Source organism: Sus scrofa, chromosome 12 (genome assembly GCF_054392235.1).
Source record: "Sus scrofa isolate SSC_HxYL_T2T_F1_AM1 chromosome 12, Sscrofa_HxYL_maternal_Yorkshire_Landrace_v2.0, whole genome shotgun sequence".
Taxonomy (NCBI): domain Eukaryota; kingdom Metazoa; phylum Chordata; class Mammalia; order Artiodactyla; family Suidae; genus Sus; species Sus scrofa.
Window position 1 is genome coordinate 51,860,047 of NC_139394.1, and position 20,225 is coordinate 51,880,271.

Below are 20,225 nucleotides of genomic sequence, written 5' to 3' on the forward strand. Positions count from 1 at the left end.
TTTCCATTATAGCTGATTTATAGCGTTCTGTCAGTTTTCTACTGTACAGCAAAGTGACCCAGTCACACATACATATATACATTCTTTTTCTCACATTATCCTCCATCATGCTCCATCGTAAGTGACTAGATATAGTTCCCAGTGCCATACATCAGGATCTCATTGCTTATGCATTCCAAAAGCAATAGTTTGCATCTATTAACCCCAGATTCCCAGCATATCCCACTCCTTCCCCCTTGGCAACCACAAGTCTGTTCTCCATGTCCATGAGTTTCTTTTCTGTGGAAAGTTTCATTTTGCTGTATATTAGATTCCAGATACAAGTGATATCATATGGTATTTGTCTTTCTCCTTCTGACTTACTTCACTTAGTATGAAAGTCTCTAGTTCCATTCACATTGCTGCAAATGGCATCAGTTCTTTTTATGGCTGAGTAGTATTCCATTGCATATATCTACACCATATCTTCTTTTTTTTTTTTGCCATTTCTTGGGCCGCTCCTGCGGCATATAGAGGTTCCCAGGCTAGGGGTCTAATCGGAGCTGTAGTTGCCAGCCTACACCAGAGCCACAGCAATTCTGGATCTGAGCCTCGTCTGCGACCCACACCACAGCTCACGGCAATGCTGGATTGTTAACCCACTGAGCAAGGGCAAGAATTGAACCCGAAACCTCATGGTTCCTAGTCGGATTCGTTAACCACTGTGCCACGACGGGAACTCCTACACCGTATCTTCTTAATCCATTCATCTGTCAATGGATATTTAGGTTGTTTCCATGTCTTGGCTATTGTGAACAATGCTGCAATGAACATATGGGTGCATGTATCTTTTTCAAGCAAAGTCTTATCTGGATATATGCCCAAGAGTGGGATTGCTGGATCATATGGTAGTTCTACATTTAGTTTTCTGAGGTACCTCCATACTGTTTTCTGTAGTGGTTGTACCAATTTACATTCCCACCAACAGTGCAGGAGGGTTCCCTTTTCTCCACATCCTCTCCAGCATTTGCTATTTGTGAACTTATTAATGATGGCCATTCTGACTGGTGTGAGGTGGTACCTCATGGTAGTTTTGATTTGCATTTCTTTAATAATAATTAGTGATGTTGGACATTTTTTCATGTGCTTGTTGGCATCTGTTTGTTTACCTTCTTTGGAAAAATGTCTATTCAGGTCTTCTGCCCATTTTTCAATTGGGTTTTTGATTTTTTTGCTGTTGAGTTGTATAAGTTGTTTGCATATTTTAAAGATTAATCCTCTGTTATTTGCATTGTTTGAAACTATTTTCTCCTATTCTGTAAGTTGTCTTTTTTTTTTATGGTTTCCTTTGCTATGCAAAACTTGTCAGTTCGATTACGTCCCATCAGTTTATTTTTGCTTTTATTTCTGTTGCTTGGGAGACTGACCTGAGAAAATGTTTGTAAGGGTGATGTCAGAGAATGTTTTGCCTGTGTTCTCTTCGAGGAGTTTGATGGTGTCTTGTCTTACGTTTAAGTCTTTAAGCCATTTTGAGTTTATTTTTGTGCATGGTGTGAGGGTGTGTTCCAGTTACATTGATTTACATGCAGCTGTCCAGTTTTCCCAGCACCACTTGCTAAAAAGACTTTTTCCCATTTTATATTCTTGTCTCCTTTGTCAAAGATTAATTGACAATAGGTGTCTGGGTTTATTTCTGGATTCTCTATTCTGTCGCATTGGTCTGTACATCTGTTTTGGTACCAGTACCACACTGTCTTGATTACTGTGGCTTTGTAATATTGCCTGAAGTCTGGGAGAGTCATGCCGCCTGCTTGGTTTTTATTCCTCAGTATTGCTTCAGCAATTCTGGGTCTTTTATGGCTTCATATAAATTTTTGGATTGTTTGTTCTTAATTTTTTTGTGGTATCTTTGTCTGGTTTTGATATCAGGGTGATGGTGGCCTCATAGAATGAGTTTGGGAGTTTTTCTTCCTTTGCAATTTTTTGGAATAGTTTCAGAAGGATAGGTGATAATTCTTCTCTAAATATTTGATAGAACTTGCCTGTGAAACCATCTGGTTCTGGACTTCTGTTTGTTAGTTTTTAAATCACAGTTTCAATATCAGTACTTGTGATTGGTCCGTTCACCTTTTCTATTTTGTCTTGGTTTAGTCTTAGAAGATTGTACTTTTCTAGGAATTTGTCCATTTTTTCTAGGTTGTCCATTTTATTGGCATATAGTTGCTTGTAGTAGTCTCTTATGATGCTTTGTGTTTTCTGCAATGTCTGTTGTAACTTCTCCTTTTTCATTTCTAATTGTATTGTTTTGAGTCCTCTCTTTTTTTCTTGATGAGTCTGGCTAAGGGTGTATCAGTTTTGTTGATCTTTTCAAAGAACCAGATTTTCGTTTCATTGATCTTTTCTATGGTTTTCTTCATTTCTACTTCATTTATTTCTGCTCTGATCTTTTTTTCTTTCCTCCTGCTAATTTTGGGTTTTGTCTGTTCTCTAATTGCTTTAGGTTTAAAGTTAGGTTGTTTATTTGAGCTTTTCTTGAGGTAGGCTTGTATTACTATAAACTTCCCTCTTAGAACTGCTTTTCCCGACAGAACATTGTAAATCAACGATAATGGAAAAAATAAAAATTTTTTTTTAAAAAAACTGCTTTTGCTGCATCCCAGAGGTTTTGAATTGTTGTGTCTTTTCTTGTCATTTGCTTCTAGGTGTTTTTAGTTTCCTCTTTGATTTCTTCAGGGATCCGTTGGTTGTTTAATAACATGGTGTTTAGTCTCCACATGTTTGTGTTTTTTGCAGTTTTTTTCTTGTTGTTGATTTCCAGTCATATAGCATTGTGGTCAGAAAAGATACTTGATATGATTTCAATTTTCTTAAATTTACTGAGGCGCTTGATTTGTGACCCAGAATGTGATCTATCCTAGAGGACATTCCATGTGCCCTTGAGAAGAATGTGTATTCTGCTGCTATTGGATGGAAAGAATATCTACATATACTTTTTTAACATTCTCTTCCATTATTATATCTAGTTCCCTGTGCTGTGCAGTAGGTCTTTGTTGGTTATCTATTTTATATGTAATAATATGTATATGTTAATCCCAATCTCCTACTGTATTCCTCCCTAGCCTTTCCCCTTGGGTAACTACAAATTTGTTTTCTATGTGAGTCTGTTTGGTAAATAAGTTCATTTGTATTGTTTTTTTTAGATTCCACATATTAGCAATACCATATGGTATTTGTCTGGCTTACTTCCCTTAGTATGATAATCTATGGGGCGGGGGGGGGGGCGGAGTTAGGGCCCCACACATGGCATATGGAGGTTCCCAGGCTAGGGGTCGAATTGGAGCTACAGCTGCCGACCTACACTACAGCCACAGCAACACAGGATCTGAGCCATGTCTGTGACCTACCCCACAGCTCATGGCAATGCTGGAGGCTTAACCCACTGAGCAGGGCCAGGAATCAAACCTGCATCCTCATGGATGCTAGTTGGGTTCATTTCTGCTGAGCCACAGTGGGAACTCCAAATGTATCTTTTTGAATTATGGTTTTCTCTAGAAATATGCCCAGGGCAGGATTGCTGGATCATATGGTAGCCCTATTTTTGTTTCTTTGAGGAACCCCCACACTGTTTTCCATTGTGACTGCACCAATTTACATTCCCATCAACAGTGTAGGAGAGTTTCTTTTTCTCCCCGTCCTCTCCAGCATTTATTATTTGTAGCTTTTTGATGATGGACACTCTGGTGTGAGGTGATACCACATTGTAGTTTGAGTTTGCATTTCTCTAATAATTAGTGATGTTGAACATCTTTTCACGTGCCTTTTGGCCATCTGCATATCTTCTTTGGAAAAATGTCTACTTAGATCTTCTGAGCACTGTGTGGAGAAGATGCTGAGGCTGTGTTTGAGCTCAGGGTGAATTCGGTGATCAACTAGCCATGTCTGCTCTGGGTGTGGGAGTTGGGGAAGGTGGGCCTTCCTTCACCTCACAGGAGCCCCTGCCTGTGAGGGGCCACATGAGGCACTGCTTTAGTGCCAGGCAGAGGACAGTCAAGGGCCAAGTGACTGCATGTGAGAGGAGACTGGCACAGAGGCCTTGGGGAGGGGGGCCCTCAGGGGTCATGAGGCTCAGACTGGGAGGACAGAGGATAAAAGAGAGGGGTTCCAGGTGAGTGAATGGGTTGACCTCAGGATGGCGAGGAACGGAGAAGCATGGGGCTGGCTGGGGTGGGGAGGCCACGGTGCGGCCTAAGAGTCAGGTCTGGGCAGCTGCTGGAGGAGGAGGGGGCTGGGGTCTTTGCCTACCTGTCTCCTTGCTCCCCCGCCGCCACTTGCCTCCTGGCACCCCCTGGGATTGGGATTGTGCCAAGCTGTCTTCGGGGTCCTCCCAAGGGGCTCCCCCTGCTCCCTGATCAGAGGCTCCAGGAAGCAGCTTCCAGGGGCCGGGGCTGGGGATGACCCCTCACCACCCAGCGGGCTCCATTTGGAGGGGGCGGGGGAGGACAGCCGAGGGACAGCCCGCCCGCTCGCTCGCCCCACAGGTGGACAAGTCGGAGGACAAGTCCCTGGAAGAGCGGGGCCGCATCCTCGTCTCCCTCAAGTACAGCTCGCAGAAGCAGGGCCTGCTGGTCGGCATCGTGCGCTGCGCACACCTGGCCGCCATGGACGCCAACGGCTACTCGGACCCCTACGTGAAAACGTGAGTGTGCGGCCCAGGCCGGCCGCCTCCGTCGTGCTCCTTCCTCGAGGGACAGGAGGTCCAGGTGACAGGATCAGTAGCTCATGTGGCGCGTAGTTGTGTGAAGCACAGGGGGCGCTGTGCCCACAGGGTTGTCCAGTCTTCCCTGCTCCTCGGGGAGCTCTGGGCGTCGAGTCTGGCCAAACCCACTTCTCAGATGAGGAATCTGATCCCCAGAGAAGCCGAGCGGCTCCCCCAGGACACGGAGGGCAGTGATCTCCTGACGACTGCTTCAGGCCTCACTGCGAGTGGGGGGCCCAGGAGGGGCCGTGAGCAGGTTGGAGGAGGGGACGGGAGAGCCACGTGGGAGCTCCATCAGGACTTAGGGCTGGGCACACGTGGGCGGTGCCATGCTGGGCCACAGGGGCAGATAAGGGTCCGCCCAGCCCTGCCAGGTGGGGCTCATGGTTGCGTTTGGGAGAGACGCTAACTCGGGGACCACACCCAGTGACCCCAGTGCTGAGAACACAGGACAGGCTGGGAGCCTAGCTCTGAGTGGCCGTTCGGAGGGGGATAAAGCAGGGGTCTCAGTGACCACCGTCTGTGCTCGGGGGCTTCCCCCAAACAAAGGTGGCCCTTCGTCTGCGTTCACAGTGAGCTCGTCTTGAGGGGGAGGCCTTGGCTCAGCAGAAAGGAGGTGTCTCTGCTCAGGGAAAGGGACAGAGGCGTTAAGATACAGAAGCAGGGATGGTCCTGGCCTCAGGGGATGGTGAGGAGGCTCAGGTGACAAAGGCCATCACGCAGCCTGCTGGTTTTCTGCTTAAAAAGCGATGAGTTGGGCCCCCACCTCACCTATTTACAAAACCGTGATTTGCAGTGCGTCAGAGACGCCACGAGAGGAAATGCTGAGATAGCTCAGAAGACAGTCAGACCCTTAAAGGCAGTGGAGGGAAAGTGAGGGATGCGTGGTGACCTGGTGAGGTGTCTGCGCCTGCGGCCCCATCATTTCCCTGCCAGGCCTGTGTCCTGAGACCCAGGGCCCGGCGTAAGCTGCTTTTGCAGCATTGCTTGTGAGCGCGAGAAGCTGGCCATAGCCCCGTGTTCATCAGCAGAGGAACAGAGTAATTCCATGTGGAGCATTATGCAATTGAAGTGAATGATTGAGGGCCCGATGAATTAACGTGGCCCCTCTGCCCAGCGTGCAGAGCCCAAAGCAGACTGCAGAGGGGAGCCCGCGGTGGGAGACTGTAGCGATGGTCCCTGGGGACGGCCGGTGCCTCCACTTGTCTCTGTGATGCTAGTGTTTTCTTAGGGAAGAAAATAGGCCCTGAAGTCAAAAATGGTGTGAAATTTTAAAATTAGGCTCAGTGCCCACCTGCCAAGTTGACAGGCATTCCAGGGTGCCATGCTGGGTCACCCAGAACGCAGGGTCTTGCCTGGCACCACAGAGGGTCCCCCACGCCTCGGCTTCCCCACCAGTGTGGGAGCGGCTGGGCCAGCTGCAGCCACGACCACCCTCCAGCACAGGCCAGGGCAGCATAGCCTTTCAAAGCCAGGCAGCTCTGTGGGTGGCCCCCGCTATCGGAGGGAGACCCCAGCGGCCTAGGAACCCCCACATCTGAGTAAAATTCCCCAGGCGAGATGCCGGGGCAGGTGCTCAGGCCCCCTTTGCTGTGCTGCAGGGGCAACCCCTTCCTTCTGCAGCCTCTGGTGTCTTCTAAGGGCCTCGGGCGAGCAGAAGGGACCAGAGGTGGCACTGGTAGGGAGTCAGTGGCCAGGGCCAGAGGGGGTCCTGACAGGGAGGGAGGGTGAGAGGCCCCAGGTGGGCCCCGCCCCGCCCCGCCCGCCCTCGGGAAGCCCCCCTGCAGTGGAGGCTGAGGCAGGAAAGGGCTCCAGGCAGGGGGATGAGGGCACAGGCCAACCCCTGGCAGGGGCCGAGTGGAATCACTGGATGGACAGCAGCCGTGGGGAGCCTGGGACCACTTCCTTCCAGCAGCTTCCGAAGGCAGGGCTGAGAGACGCCCCCACAGTGCAGGACCCCCCCATCCCTCCTCGGCCCCCAAAGCAAAACAAGCAAAGAGTCTAGAAGCGCGTGGAAGCTAGTGAGGAAAGGAAGAAATTCACTGCCTCTGACGGGGGGTCAAGGAACCCCCCAGCTTGTGTAAAGAGTCCGGTTTACTGAGGTATAACTTACATCCAGCAGGTCTCTCCCCATTTGAAGGGAGAAGGACCTGCAGTCTGGTCACCACCACGGCTCAGACACCCACACCATCGCCCCAGAAAGGTCCCCTGTCCCCAGGCCACGGCTGGTCTGTTTTCTGTTGCCATAGGTTTGCGTTTTCCAGACTTTCTTATAAAGGAAGGGGGATTCTAGCTTCTTCCATGGAAGCTAATGCTTGGGCGAGTGCGCCCGGAGTGCGGTCTGTAGGCCCGCGTGGCCGAGCGGTCACCTGCCAGGTGGAGGAGCTGAAGGCTGTCCGCCAGGTCCCCTGGTGGCGAAGCGCACGGGGTGGTCGCGGGGTCCGGCGGCTCTCTGAGGCTGCGGGAGAGACCATGTCTTCGCTCCTCTCCCCACCACCACGCGGTCAGTGCTTAATTTCTAGTCTTTCCTGTAATGAATCCATATAGGTCATTATGTAATGATAGTCACAACTTTTTTGCCCAGGAAAGCGACAGTGCGATACCCGTTTCTTTTGTTGTTGTTGTCTTTTTAGAGTCGCACCCATGGCATAGGGAAGTTCCCAGGCCTAGGGGTCGAATTGGAGCTGCAGCCACCAGCCTGTACACCACAGCAACGCCAGAGATGGGACCCCCTGGGAACTCCCAAGATACCACTTTCTACGTTCTCTGATCCCCTCCGTGCTGGGAAGCTCGTGGTGGGTGTGACGGATGTGGTCCTCACGCCCAGAGCCCCCTCAGCAGGGGGCAGGGCAGTTGTCACGCCAGTGGCCGGGCAGGGACAGGGTGAGAAGCTTTGCAAAGGTCAAGAGGGCCTGGCCCTGTGCTGAGCAGCTGTGGGACCTTGGGCCAGTCCCTCCACCTGTGCATCAGCGCCTGGCAGCCGATGCCTATGCAGGGAGCTGGCCTCTTCCTGTGGGAAGCACTGTGCTCATTGCCTGGAAGGCCTTTTTCCTTCCTCGGAGCCCCAGTCCGGTAGTGGCGCTGTTTGTACAACGCAGGGATGATGCTGCAAACCGCCACGGTTCATATTTAAGATGAATTTTAGGGCCTGTGGATTCTCTGTCATCTGCTATGAAAAAAGGAACGCTCTAACGAGGGACGAACTCTGCTAAAACTGCTTTTCTGGTGGGAAATGTGAGCTTTGGGAAACTTAGATTTGCAGAAATAAGAAAAGTCCTCTTTCTGAGAGGGACGGAGGGGACTCTGTGACATCAGGAACGGGCTGTGAACCGAGGTCCGGCTGATGAAGGAGCCACAGGCTTTTCCTACGGCCGCTGACCACTCACCTTTGTCACAGAGCAGAGCGGGGGACATCCGACAACTGGGACGAACGGGAGGCTGGGGAATCTGCGGGGACGGAGCAGTTCCACACCCTGCCAGCTCCATGTGTCCTCAGAGCGTCTCCCCACCTCTGCTTGTCGCTGGCTTATACTGCAGGTACCTGAAGCCAGATGTGGACAAGAAATCCAAGCATAAGACAGCGGTCAAGAAGAAAACGCTGAACCCGGAGTTCAACGAGGTACGAGGGATGAAGCCTCGGGAAAGCGCCCCCCTGCCCCCACCGCAGGGCAGGGAGCCCTGGAGGGACTGGACCCCGTTTCCCTAGGGAGCTGGGGGGCAGGGAGGGGCTGACAGGCGAGCCCCCAGCTATCGGGGGGTGGGGGGAAGAGAAGTGAGGCCAGGCTGTACCCAGCCAAGGTGGTGCAGCTAGAGGCGAGGGGAGGCCTGGAATTGACAGAACTGTAGCCATGTTGGTGGGGAGGGGACCTGGCAGCAGGTGGGGAGGTGGGAGGGGCAGCGGAGACGGTGCTGCCAGAGGGTGAAGGGCCCCGGTGGCTGCTGGGAGAGAGGGTTCCACCAAGGGAGGGGTTCCCAGAGGCAGACCCAAGAGAGGGCATGCGCACCGGGGCCGCTGCATGTGCAAAGACTTGGCAGTAAGGAGACGCTGGGGACCTCAGTGACCAAGGGGCAGGTGGGTTGGGGGAAGGGCACCCTGGGGACCCCAGCTGGCCCTCCGACGGACGTGGGTGAGGTGGGTGGGAGACCATCGCCATCCACTCCTGTGCCCTGGCCACTGGCCGCCTCCAGGCCCTGCGGCCTTGGCCCTGACACTCCCCTTCGGGCCACCAGGAATTCTGTTACGAGATTAAGCATGGGGACCTGGCCAAGAAGACCCTGGAGATCACCGTTTGGGATTACGACATTGGAAAATCCAACGATTTCATTGGTGAGAGGACCCGATGAGAAAGCTGTTTGGGAACAGGCTCATGCTGGGTTCAGCAAAGGGCAGGGCCCTGAGTCCTGCCTTCTGGGCCTGTGGGGAAAGCTGGGGCCACAGACGTGCTCTAGCCTGCCCCCGTGTGACAGAGGGTGAGGTATACGCCTCTCGGCCCCCATGCCCAGAGAGGGAAGGAGGCCTGGCCGCATCACACAGCAGTCTGCGGTGGAGCAGGGGGCAGAGGGGAGGATGCGCAGCCCCCCGGGCTGGACTCTGAGCCCCTGGGGCCCTAAATTCCTGGTGGGCCGGGTACCTAACACATGCCCCTGTGCTGCCCCCAGCACGGCTCCCGCCGTCCGGGATAGAGAAGGGCAGGATCCTGACTGGGAGCTGGGGGTGGGGTCCAAGGGTGTGGCGAGGCCGGTCAGACCTCGGTCCAGCCTCAAGCACAGAATCTGGGGGAGGGGGTGTCAGGGGCACTGGCTCCAGGGGGACCCTGAGGGGCAGAGGATACGATGTGCCCCTGACCCTCGGCTCCCGCTCCGCAGGGGGCGTGGTTCTGGGCATCAATGCCAAGGGCGAGCGCCTGAAGCACTGGTTTGACTGCCTGAAGAACAAGGACAAGAGGATCGAGCGCTGGCACACGCTCACCAACGAGCTCCCAGGGGCCGTGCTCAGCGACTGACCCGGCCTGCCCGCCCGCCGCACCCGCCCCTGCCCGCCACCTGGCTCAGCGCCGGCCTGGCCCTGGGCTTCCTCAGCTGCCGCTAAGGGCTCCCACGGCGCCTGCTCGGACACAGAGCCACTGCAGCCCCCGCTCAGAGGCCGTGGAGGGCCCAGCTCGTCCAAGGGACAGCGGGGGCAGAGCTGGGCCTGCTTTCGGCCCCCTGGGGCCCAGGAGAGGCCAAAGGTGGGAGGAGAGGACCTTAGCCTAAGCACACCCCGAGGGAGTGGATGGGGCCATCCGGAGGACAAGGACCCTACCAGAGTCAGCAGGGAGTCGCTGGGGACCCCAGGCTAAGAGACAGGGGTGCAGGGGCGCCACCAGGGCAAGGGGCAGTAGACTTGGGGCAGAGGCAGGACAGGACTCGGACCCAAGTTCATCCCCCAAAGGAGGTCCTGACAGCATTTGTTCATCTTGGGCACGACTGGGCGGGTAGGAAAGAGAGGACCCGAGAGCTAGGAGGCTGGGGAAGTCCTGGAGCTCCCCGTGAACGGGGGCCAGTGCTCCTGGAGGTGCCTGGGGCTGTCCCCAGGGAGATCCCGTCTAGTCAGGGACTTGGAAGCAAACCCTTACAGTGAGGTGGCGAGGAATGCCAAGGTCGGTAGGTCTCTCTCTCCTCTTTCTCTCTCTCTCTCTCTCTCTCTCTCTCTCTCTCCTCTCTCCTCTCCCTCTCTCTCCTCTCTCTCTCTCTCTCCTCTCTCTCTCCTCTCCTCTCTTTCTCTCTCTCCTCCCTCTCCTCTCTCTCTCCTCTCTCTCTCTCCTCTCTCTCTCTCTCCTCTCTCTCCCTCTCTCTCTCCTCTCTCTCTCTCTCCCTCTCTCTCTCCTCTTCTCTCTCTCTCCCCTCCCTCTCTCTCCTCTCCTCTTCTCTCTCTTCTCCTCTCTCTCTCCTCTCTTCTCTCTCTCTCTCCTCTCTTCTCTCTGTCTCCTCTCTCTCCTCTCTGTCTGTCTCCCTCTCTCCCTCTCTCTCTCTCTCTCTCTCTCCTCTTCTCTCTCTCCTCTCCTCTCTCTCTCTCTCTCCTCTCTCTCTCTCTCTCCCCCCCTCTCTCTCTCTCTCTCTCTCCTCTCCTCTCTCTCTCTCTTCTCTCTCTCTCCCCTCCCTCTCTCTCCTCTCCTCTTCTCTCTCTCTCCTCTCCTCTCTCACTCTCCTCTCCTCTCTCTCTCCTCTCTTCTCTCTCTCTCTCCTCTCTTCTCTCTCTGTCTCCTCTCTCTCTCCTCTCTCCTCTCTCTCCTCTCTGTCTCTGTCTCCCTCTCTCCCTCTCTCCCTCTCTCTCTCTCCTCTCCTCTCTTTCTCTCTCTCTCCTCTCTCTCTCTCCCTCCTCTCTCTCTCTCTCTCCTCTCCTCTCTCACTCTCCTCTCCTCTCTCTCTCCTCTCCCTCTCTCTCCTCTCCTCTCTCTCTCCTCTCTTCTCTCTCTCTCTCCTCTCTTCTCTCTCTCTCTCCTCTCTTCTCTCTCTGTCTCCTCTCTCCCTCCTCTCTCTCTGTCTCTCCTCTCTGTCTCTGTCTGTCTCCCTCTCTCTCTCTCTCTCTCAGAGAGCAGCGGGGCATGGGGCACCCAGCCCTGCTCCCGCCCCAGCCCTAGCTGCCAGGCCAACCTGGGCTTTTAGCCATGGGGCAGTGGCTTAAACAGTGTCACGAAACTGATGTTGGGGCAGGGGCAAGTTCAGTTCTCAGACTCGGCTCTCACCTTTGATCGTTCCCCTGCTGAGGAAGCTGGAGGGTGGATCGTGCCTCTGAGCGCTCCTAGCTTAAGCATCAGGTCAGCTGTGGTCAAAAGAGAAAGAGCACCTTGATCTTTGCATGAAAAGAATCGAGACGTCCTCCTTGTCCCCATTCTCCTCTCCCCTCGGCCCCCGCCCCAGGGCCCTTCTGGGATCAGGGTTGGGAAGTAGGGGGCCCCCAGGGCTGCTGTGCATCCTAGCCCTACTGATGTCCCTTCCAGGAGGACCCAGACACAGTCCAGGGGCTCGTTGCTGGGAAAGCCTCTGGGGCTGCCTCTGTCCTCCAGGAGCCAAGAGAGCCACCCTGCACCCCAGGTCAGGGTCACCAGGAAAAAGTTGGGGGCATCAGAATCTTGGGCCCAGATGTTTCCTGCCAACCAAGGGGTCTCCAGGAACACTAGATGGACAAATACAGAACCCAGGAATTTCCACGTTCAACCCATCACTACACTGATGGGAAACGGAGCCAGAGAGGGAAAGTGACCTGCCCGAGGCCTTCCAGTCCTGCCACAGCTGGGGCAGACCAGGGCCCATGGCCCCGGCCGCGCCCCCAGCCCAGAGCTCCAGACACCACACTTCTGGGGGAGCGGGGGGATGCTGGGCTTGCACACAGGAAGCCCCGCTAGCTGCCTGCCTGCCTCACCCTGCCTGCTGCCCACCCACGCCAGCGCTGGTACAGGGCTCACAGGGCCAGGACTGGCCCTCCTGCTGCAGACACAAAGCACATTACCATCTGAGGCCTGGGCGATGATTTGAATCCCACCAAGTGCCCATCACCCTTTTTCAGTTTGCAGGGAAAACAGGACTCCACCCCCACTCGGTACAGTCCTGTGCAATGGGTCTAATTGTCACCCCCCCACCCCCCACCCCCGTGACCGATGAGGAAGCAGATTCAGAGAGGCCGAGTAGTTACCAAGGTCCTGCAGCTGCAACAGTCCCCGGCTACCAGGACTCAGGCTCAGGTCTTCTGACTGCCACATCCTCCGCTTACCTGGGGGACGGTCCTCGTTAGCCAGTCTTCAGCATCTCTGCTGAGCCCTAAATGCTGTGGGGGACGGAGGAGCGGGGGCCTCGGCACCCTGTCCTGCGGCCGCATCCTCCAGATGGCTCTGAAATGACCTGTACCACCTAGGGCTTCCACGGAGGTCCCCGCAGCCTGGCCCCGGAACTCCGCTTTTCCCCAGCCTCTGAACGTGGGGGCCAGGCCCTGCCTTCCTCCGGGGGACTGAGGCAAGGCGTCCCTCTTTCGCACACAGCTGAAAGGGGAAGCTCTGAAGGCCCGAAGTGGGAGACGATCTGTTGTCGAGGGGCCTTGTATCTGGGTGTACTCCGAGAATCTTCTTAGCCTTGCCTTTGAGGGGTCTCATGCAGAGAGGAGCCTCGCAGACTCTGTAAAAAACACATGGAAATGACAGGCTGCAAAGTGAGAAGGTTACCTAGAGCCTGGCCCAGTACAGCTTCCTTATTAGACACATGGGGAAACTCAGGCTCCACAAGCAGAAGGGGCCTGTACAGGACCCAGCCGGGCTAAGAACCCAGGACCCTGGGAACCTAGCCCCGGGCCTTCTCCGAGCCTGGGCTGTGCAAGTGCAGACTTGGTCCTGAAAAATGGTCCCAGCTGATGGCAGCGTCAGGCTGGGAGGTGGGGCTTCTGGACAGCTCGCCCAGGTGGAGGATGGGGCGCTTGGGCAGAAGGCCTCCCAGGGAGGGACAGAACCTTCACTAGGACCCCAGCACTATTCAGGACCCCTGGCAGATTGTATCTCTGGTAGAGAAAGACTGCTTTGAGAAGCTGCAATATCAGCTCCACCTTTGACCCCAAACCGGCATCTTTCCTCTGCTCCCTCAGCCCCACAAAGACAAGGGATTTGACGCCAAGAGCAAGCCAAAAGAGTCACACCAAAGGCAGGTGTCCTTCACCAGGGAGTCGCCAGATACGTGGCACCCACCTCCACCTCCCACGCCCTGCCTAGTCTCAGCCCCATCCACTGTCACCAGTAGCCCGTCCCCCAAGGGCCCGTCTTCCAACCCTGAAGCGGTAACCTCCTGACCTCTAGTGGCGAGAGCGAGGAACTGCATCTCCTGGCCCGAGCATGTCCTCCCTTTGTTCCTTCGCCAACCGAGAGAACCTCCCGATGCATGGACTGGCTGTCTTCGACGCAGACTCGTGCACTGCTTCCCACCGTTTGGCTCTCACGTGCCGGCTGCAGAAACCGTCCTTCACCTGCAGCCCCACACACAATTTTTGTACTTTCGTCTGACCTACCCGAAGGTGTCCTTTTTAAGTCTTATTTGTTAATATTTATAATGACATATAATTCAAAGTAAATGCTCATTGAGATCACATGCACTTGGGAGATTCCGGTTAATAGGCTTGAAGGGGCGGCTAGGAAAGAATGAGAGGCTGGCATGTGGAGCTTATTCTGGGCATGATTTCCTTTCCTCTTCACCAAGCACCCAGGAGAGGTAGGTGCCCATGTCACAGCTGCGAAAATGAAATCTCAGAGGGGTTATAATACTTGTGCCGAATCACAGCTGGTAAGTGACAGAACCAGGATTCAAGTCATGCCTCCCAAGACTTTGTATACCAGGATCAGCAGGCTGTGCCATCATTTAGGCACCCATCCAGCAGCTGTGGAGCATTAACTCTATGGTCTAGGCACCTGCGGCAAATTCGTCAACAAGACAATTGATAATCAGTAATATATGGCGTTCCTGCCGTGGCTCAGTGGAAATTAATCCAGGTGGTAACCATGAGGATGCGGTTTGATCCCTGGCCTCGCTCAGTGGGTTAAGGATCCGGCGTTGCCGTGAGCTGGGGTGTAGGTCACAGACGCGCTCGAATCCCACGTGGCTGTGGCTGTGGTGTAGGCCAGCAGCTGTAGCTCTGATTCAACCCCTAGCCTGGGAACCTCCATATGCCGTGGGTGCAGCCCTTAAAAAAAAAAAAAACTGGATAAAGTGTAAATACAGTAATGATATGTTACAAGAAGACAAGAACTAAAAAGGACAGAAAGGCATCAATGTGGGCAGGGCAGGTCGAGCTTAAATGAGGAGCTCGGGGGGGGGGGGGGGGCCTCCAGAGCTGGTGACTTTGGAGCTAAGACTTGGAGGAGGTGAAGGAAGGAGACTGAAAGCAAAGTATTCCAAGTGGAGGGAAGCGCCCAGGCCCCTAGAGGGGGCGGCGCTCTCGGGGTGACAGGCATCCCAAGGCGACCAATGAGAGCAGAGCAGGGTGGAGCAAGGGGGCGAAGGAGGGGCGGTGGAGGAGGGCCCAGGGGAACAGGGGCCGCATCAAGGAGGACTTTAGAAAGACTGGCTCTCACCCTGTCGGATGGGAGCTAGGTCCAGCTCACCTGTGAACACGTGATCCAGGGTCATGAGGTCTGGACGTCCTTCTGGTGGTGCTGTGCCAGTGGGTCCAGGGTTCGAGGTCGGTATTCAGAGCAGTGGCAGCTGGGTCCTAACAAGAGCCCTCTGGGACAGGACTTTGGTCAGTGTTCCGGCCACCAGCCTCCCTGAGCAATGACCTCTGGGCTGGCCTAATTTTCCAGGCCTCCTATCCATTCTCTGAACTACTGGACACCCTTCCAGCACATTCCTTTTCTGCTTATGTTGACCAGAGGTGTATCCTGCTTTCAACAAAGATACCGGCCTGGGGTCCTGATGCAGTCTGATCATCTAGGTCTCAAGTGCCACCTCTTTGTGAGTCTTGCTTTGACAACTTCAGTCATTTTTCTCCCACATGACTCTGCTTTCTTTTCTTCATGGTCCGTATCACCAAAATCACCTTGTGTACGTGCTCATTCCTTTCTCCAGGGCTCTCTGAGGAGAGGAAGGGAGAGGAGAGGAAGAGAGAAAGACTGGGAGGGGGGTCAAGATGGTGGAGTAAGAGGATGTGGAGCTCACTTCCCCCCACACCAAAATACATCTGCAGGAGTTCCCGTCGTGGCGCAGTGGTTAACGAATCCGACTAGGAACCATGAGGTTGCGGGTTCGGTCCCTGCCCTTGCTCAGTGGGTTAACGATCCGGCGTTGCCGTGAGCTGTGGTGTAGGCCGCAGACGCGGCTCGGATCCCGCGTTGCTGTGGCTCTGGCATAGGCCGGTGGCTACAGCTCCGATTCAACCCCTGGCCTGGGAACCTCCATATGCCGTGGGAGCGGCCCAAGAAATAGCAACAATAACAACAACAACAACAACAACAAAAAGACAAAAGACAAAAAAAAAAAAAAAAAAAAAACATCTGCAGGAGTTCCCGCTGTGGTGCTTTGGGGTAAGAATCCGAATGCAGCAGCTCAGGCGGCTGTGGAGGCCCAGCTTAGATCCCCAGCCCCAGTGCCGTGGGTAGAGGGATCCAGCATTGCCACAGTAGCAGCTCAGATTCAATCCCTGGCCCAGGAACTTCTATATGCCATGGGTGCAGCCATTTTTAAAAAAGAAAAGAAAAAAGAAAATACATCTACATGTGGAATAATTCTCACCAAAAACTAACCAGAAACCAGCCGAACAATTCCTGTGCAACCAAGACTGCAAGAAAGATTCCCAGGTAATCGAGTAGGACAGGAAGAAAAGCATTGGGTTAGGACCTGTGCCCCTGGGAGGGAATTCAGAGGAAAGTGGACACTCACCCTGGGGAATGAGTAGGTTGAGTGCACACTAGGCCTCCCTGTCCTGGGGTCCTACACAGAGGACCTTGGCTGCTTGGAGGACAGCGAGAAAGGCTGCAAAAGCCTAGACTGCACTGGTGAGGAGTGTGTGGTGCTAGTTTGCCACCAGACAGCGTGAAGAGTGGTCTGCCCTAGCAGCTGTCACCTTGTCTCACTCCCTAACCTGAGCTGAGTTACACCCTGGCCTCACTCACTCCATGCCACCGCTTGGCCCTGAATCTAGGGTAGCCAGATCCTGGGAAAAGACTTGGTCTCGGGACACAGAGGTGGCCCGGGGGCCCAGGGTGTGGTCTAGGTGGAAGGATGGCCATTGTTGGCACTCACTCAAACAACACTGTAGAAGCAGCCTAGACTTCTGATGACAGTGCAGCCGCTTCGATTTCTGCAACCACAGTGCCATGATCCCCAAGCAAATGCTCCAGCTCCACCCACTCCATGCCACAACCTTATGCCAGAGCTGGGGCCACCAGAACAGGAACTAAAACCACCTTGACCTGATTCTGAGCAGAGCTACAGACCTACATAAGTAGCACTCTCGACTTCTGTAAGCTCAGGAACCCCACTTACTTCAGCACTCCCCTCTTTTGGGGCAAAAGTCCCAGTGCAGGGAGCAGGAAAAACACACACTTGCCAGGAGCAGAGCCAGCTCCAGCCCAACCCTCAGGGCTTCCACTCCAGCAGCTTAGAGCAGATCCCACCCAAGAGGGTGACTGCAGCCAGTGAGCAGAGAGGAATCGTCTCACACCCTGCAGTCTTTGGCTCCAACACCAGCCATGTCCCCTCGATCAAGGTGATAGTAGCCAGCACATCCTAAGGACACGTGGCTGGCATCTACATGAGAGTCAATCCTCATATCAGAGATACTGGGAACACACAGTCTACACAGGGACACCGCCACATATAAACACCTCTTCAAGACCACAATAAATAACAGCTCCATCTAAATCCATAGAGAGAAAGTTAAGTAAAATGAAAGCACAGAGGAACAACTCTCGATTGAGAGAACAAGAGAAAACCCCTGAAGAAATCATGAGACAGAGATAATCAGTCTACAGACAATTCAAAAAGTTGGTAATGAAAATGCTACCCGAATTAAAGAAGAGTCGATCTAAGCATAGTCATTTTAACAAGGAACTGGAAACTATAAAGACCCAATCAAAAGTTGCCAATTCAATCTTTGAGATAAAAAGCATTCTAGGAGCAATAAATAGACTAAATAATACAGAAAAATGCATAAGTGATATGGAGGATAGAATAATAGAAATTACCCCATCAGAAGAGCAGACAAGAAAAGAAAGAAAACAAAATAGTGCTCTATGGGATAATATAAAATGTGTCGACATTCACATTACACAGGTTCCAGAAAAAGAAGAAAGAGAGAAAAGGGGATAAAAAATGTACTTGAAGGAATTCCCACTGTGGTGCAGTGGATTAAGAATCCAACCACAGTGGCTTAGGTCCCTATGGAGCCATGGGTTTGATCCCCAGCCCAGCACAGTGGGTTAAAGGATCCAGCATTGCTGTATCTGTGGCGTAGGTCACAGACACGGCTCGGATTCAGACCCTGGACCAGAAATTTCCATATGCCACAGATATGGCCATTAAAAAGAAACTGGGAGTTCCCATTGTGGCGCAGTGGTTAACGAATACAACTAGGAACCATGAGGTTGCAGGTTCGGTCCCTGCCCTTGCTCAGTGGGTTAACGATCCAGCGTTGCCATGAGCTGTGGTGCAGGTCGCAGACGCGGCTCGGATCCCGTGTTGCTGTGGCTCTGGCGTAGGCCGATGGCTACAGCTCCGATTGGACCCCTAGCCTGGAAACCTCCATATGCCGTGGGAGTGGCCCAAGAAATAGCAAAAAGACAAAAAAATTAAAAAATGAAAAAAAAGAAAAAAGAAAAAGAAAAACTACCTGAAGACAATTATGGCTGAAAACTTCTCAAACCTGAAAAAGGAAATAAATATATCCAGGTATCAAAAGCACAGAGGATCCCAAACAAAATGAACCCAAAGTGGAGTTCCCATCATGGCTCAGTAGTTAACAGATCTGACTAGGAACCATGAGGTTGTGGGTTCAATTCCTGGCTTCTCTCAGTGGGTTAAGGATCCATTGTTGCCATAAGCTATGGTGTAAGTCAAAGATGCAGCCGGGTGCCTTTCTCTGGAGGTGGCCATTTTGGGAAAATCTGGCCCCCACCCGTCAGTCAGGCTGAGAAGCCCCAGGGCAAACAACAATCCAGGTGGGATCACAGCCCCGCCCCTCAGTAAACTGGCCCCTCAGGGGCACAGCTGCCTCTAACCCCATCCAGAGACTAAGCCCCACCCAACAGAGGGATTAAAATCAGCTCCACCTACCAGGGGGCAGGCATCAGCCCCTCCCATCAGGAGGCCTACAGCAATCCCCCATTCAGACTTCAGCCACAAGGGGGGCAGACACCAGAAGTAAGAGAGGCTACAACCCTATTATCTGTAAAAAGGTCATCACACCAAAAACCTATAAAAATGAAGAGACAGAGAAGTTGTAACTCAGATGAGGGAGAAAGGAAAAACCCCAGAAAATCAGCTAAGCAATGAGGAGATTCTCAGACTCCAGGAAAGAGACTTTAGATTGTTGTTGCTAAAGATGATGCAAAGCACTGGAAATAAACTGGAGGCAAAGATGGATAACTTACAGGAAACACTGACCAAAGAGATACAAGATATAAAACTTAAACAAGAAGAGATGCAAAATACAATAACTGAAATATAAAATTCACTAGAAGCAGCTAACAGCAGAATACAGGAGGCAGAAGAACGAATAAGTGAGGTGGAGGGCAGATTAGTGGAAATTACAGATGTGGAACAGAAAAGAGAAAAAAGATTGAAAACAAATGAAGAGCCTCAGAGAACTCTGGGACAACATTAAACACAACAACATCCGTATTATAGAGGTGCCAGAAGGAAAAGAGAGAGAGAAGGGGACAGAAAAAATATTCCAAGAGATAATAGCCGAAAATTTCCCTCACATGGGAAAGGAACCACTCACTCAAATCCAGGAAGCACAATGAGTACCATATAAAATAAACCCAAGGAAGAATACACTGAGACACATATTAATCAAACTAACCAAAATTAAAGACAAAGAGAAAATCTTGAAAGCAGCTAGGGAATGGAGACAAGTAACATACAAGGGAACCCCAATAAGGTTAGCAGCAGATTTTTCTTTCTTTTTTTTTTTTTTTTTGGTCTTTTTGTCTTTTTTTTTGTTGTTGTTGTTGTTGTTGCTATTTCTTGGGCCGCTCCCTCGGCATATGGAGGTTCCCAGGCTGGGGGTCCAATCGGAGCTGTAGCCACCGGCCTACGCCACAGCCACAGCAACGCGGGATCCGAGCCGCATCTGCAACCTACACCATGGCTCACGGCAACACCGGATCATTAACCCACTGAGCAAGGGCAGGGACCGAACCCGCAACCTCATGGTTCCTAGTCGGATTCATTAACCACTGCGCCACAACAGGAACTCCTCAGCAGATTTTTCAGCAGAAACTCTGCAGGCCAGAAGGGAGTGGCATGATATACTTCACATGATGAAAGGAAAAAACCTCCAACCAAGATTACTTTACCCAGCAAAGCTCTCATTCAGATTTGAAGGAGAAATCAAAACCTTCACAGATAAGCAAAAGCTGACAGAATTCAGCAACACTAAACCAGCCTTACAACCGGAAAGACAGCAACAGGAAACAAAAATTTCCACAAATGAAAAGGCTCACCAGTAAAGGTATATATAAAGATAAAAAATCATCCATGCACAATTATACCACCAAAATCAGAAATCAAGAGAAGAGGTGGGTACAAATGCAGGACACTGGAGATGAACTTGCAATTAAGAGAACAACAACTTAAAACAATCTCATATACATACAGACTCTTTTATCAAAACTTCAGAATAACTGCAAACAAAAATCTACAATTGATACACAAACAAGGAATCTCTGAATCACAAAGAATCGTGTAGTAAATAAGTCCATAATCCACCATGAAGGGGGTCATTTGACATCATTCTTGGAATGCTGAAGTCTTCTCA

The 20,225-nt window shown here is 52.5% G+C and overlaps 2 protein-coding genes and 1 long non-coding RNA gene across 9 annotated transcripts in view; 2 read left to right on the forward strand and 1 right to left on the reverse strand.

The window, feature by feature from the left end:
* DOC2B (double C2 domain beta) overlaps positions 1-13,840 on the forward strand; it is a 32,343-nt gene extending 18,503 nt beyond the window's left edge. For both annotated transcript variants that reach the window (XM_021067535.2, XM_021067536.2), the window contains exons 6-9: positions 4,518-4,675; positions 8,273-8,354; positions 8,966-9,062; positions 9,602-13,840. In XM_021067535.2, the coding sequence (XP_020923194.1) occupies positions 4,518-4,675; positions 8,273-8,354; positions 8,966-9,062; positions 9,602-9,738 (474 nt within the window). In that variant the 3' untranslated portion in view covers positions 9,739-13,840. The remainder of the gene's footprint in view (positions 1-4,517; positions 4,676-8,272; positions 8,355-8,965; positions 9,063-9,601) is intronic.
* Positions 6,812-20,225, reverse strand: part of LOC110256070 (uncharacterized) — a 40,004-nt gene continuing 26,590 nt past the window's right edge. For 3 of the 6 annotated variants that reach the window (XR_014821640.1, XR_014821641.1, XR_002337297.2), the window contains 6 exons: positions 14,851-15,319; positions 13,546-13,718; positions 12,408-12,883; positions 11,461-11,537; positions 8,122-8,276; positions 6,812-7,263 (listed from right to left, as the gene is read on the reverse strand). This is a non-coding gene — a long non-coding RNA (uncharacterized LOC110256070). Of the gene's footprint in view, positions 7,264-8,121; positions 8,277-11,460; positions 11,538-12,407; positions 12,884-13,545; positions 13,719-14,850; positions 15,638-15,897; positions 17,347-20,225 lie in introns of those variants that run through there. The other 3 variants (XR_014821644.1, XR_014821642.1, XR_014821643.1) reach the window with 3 other exon arrangements.
* Positions 10,299-13,840, forward strand: LOC146398302 (uncharacterized). Its single transcript, XM_084985671.1, has one exon. It carries the CDS (start codon positions 10,367-10,369, stop codon positions 11,378-11,380), a length of 1,014 nt encoding a protein of 337 aa, XP_084841797.1. The 5' UTR covers positions 10,299-10,366; the 3' UTR covers positions 11,381-13,840.

What these genes read in the sequence shown, in the direction of transcription:
- LOC146398302 (XM_084985671.1), top strand. Translation starts at nt 10,367, where the DNA reads ATGCCAAGGTCGGTAGGTCTCTCTCTCCTCTTTCTCTCTCTCTCTCTC.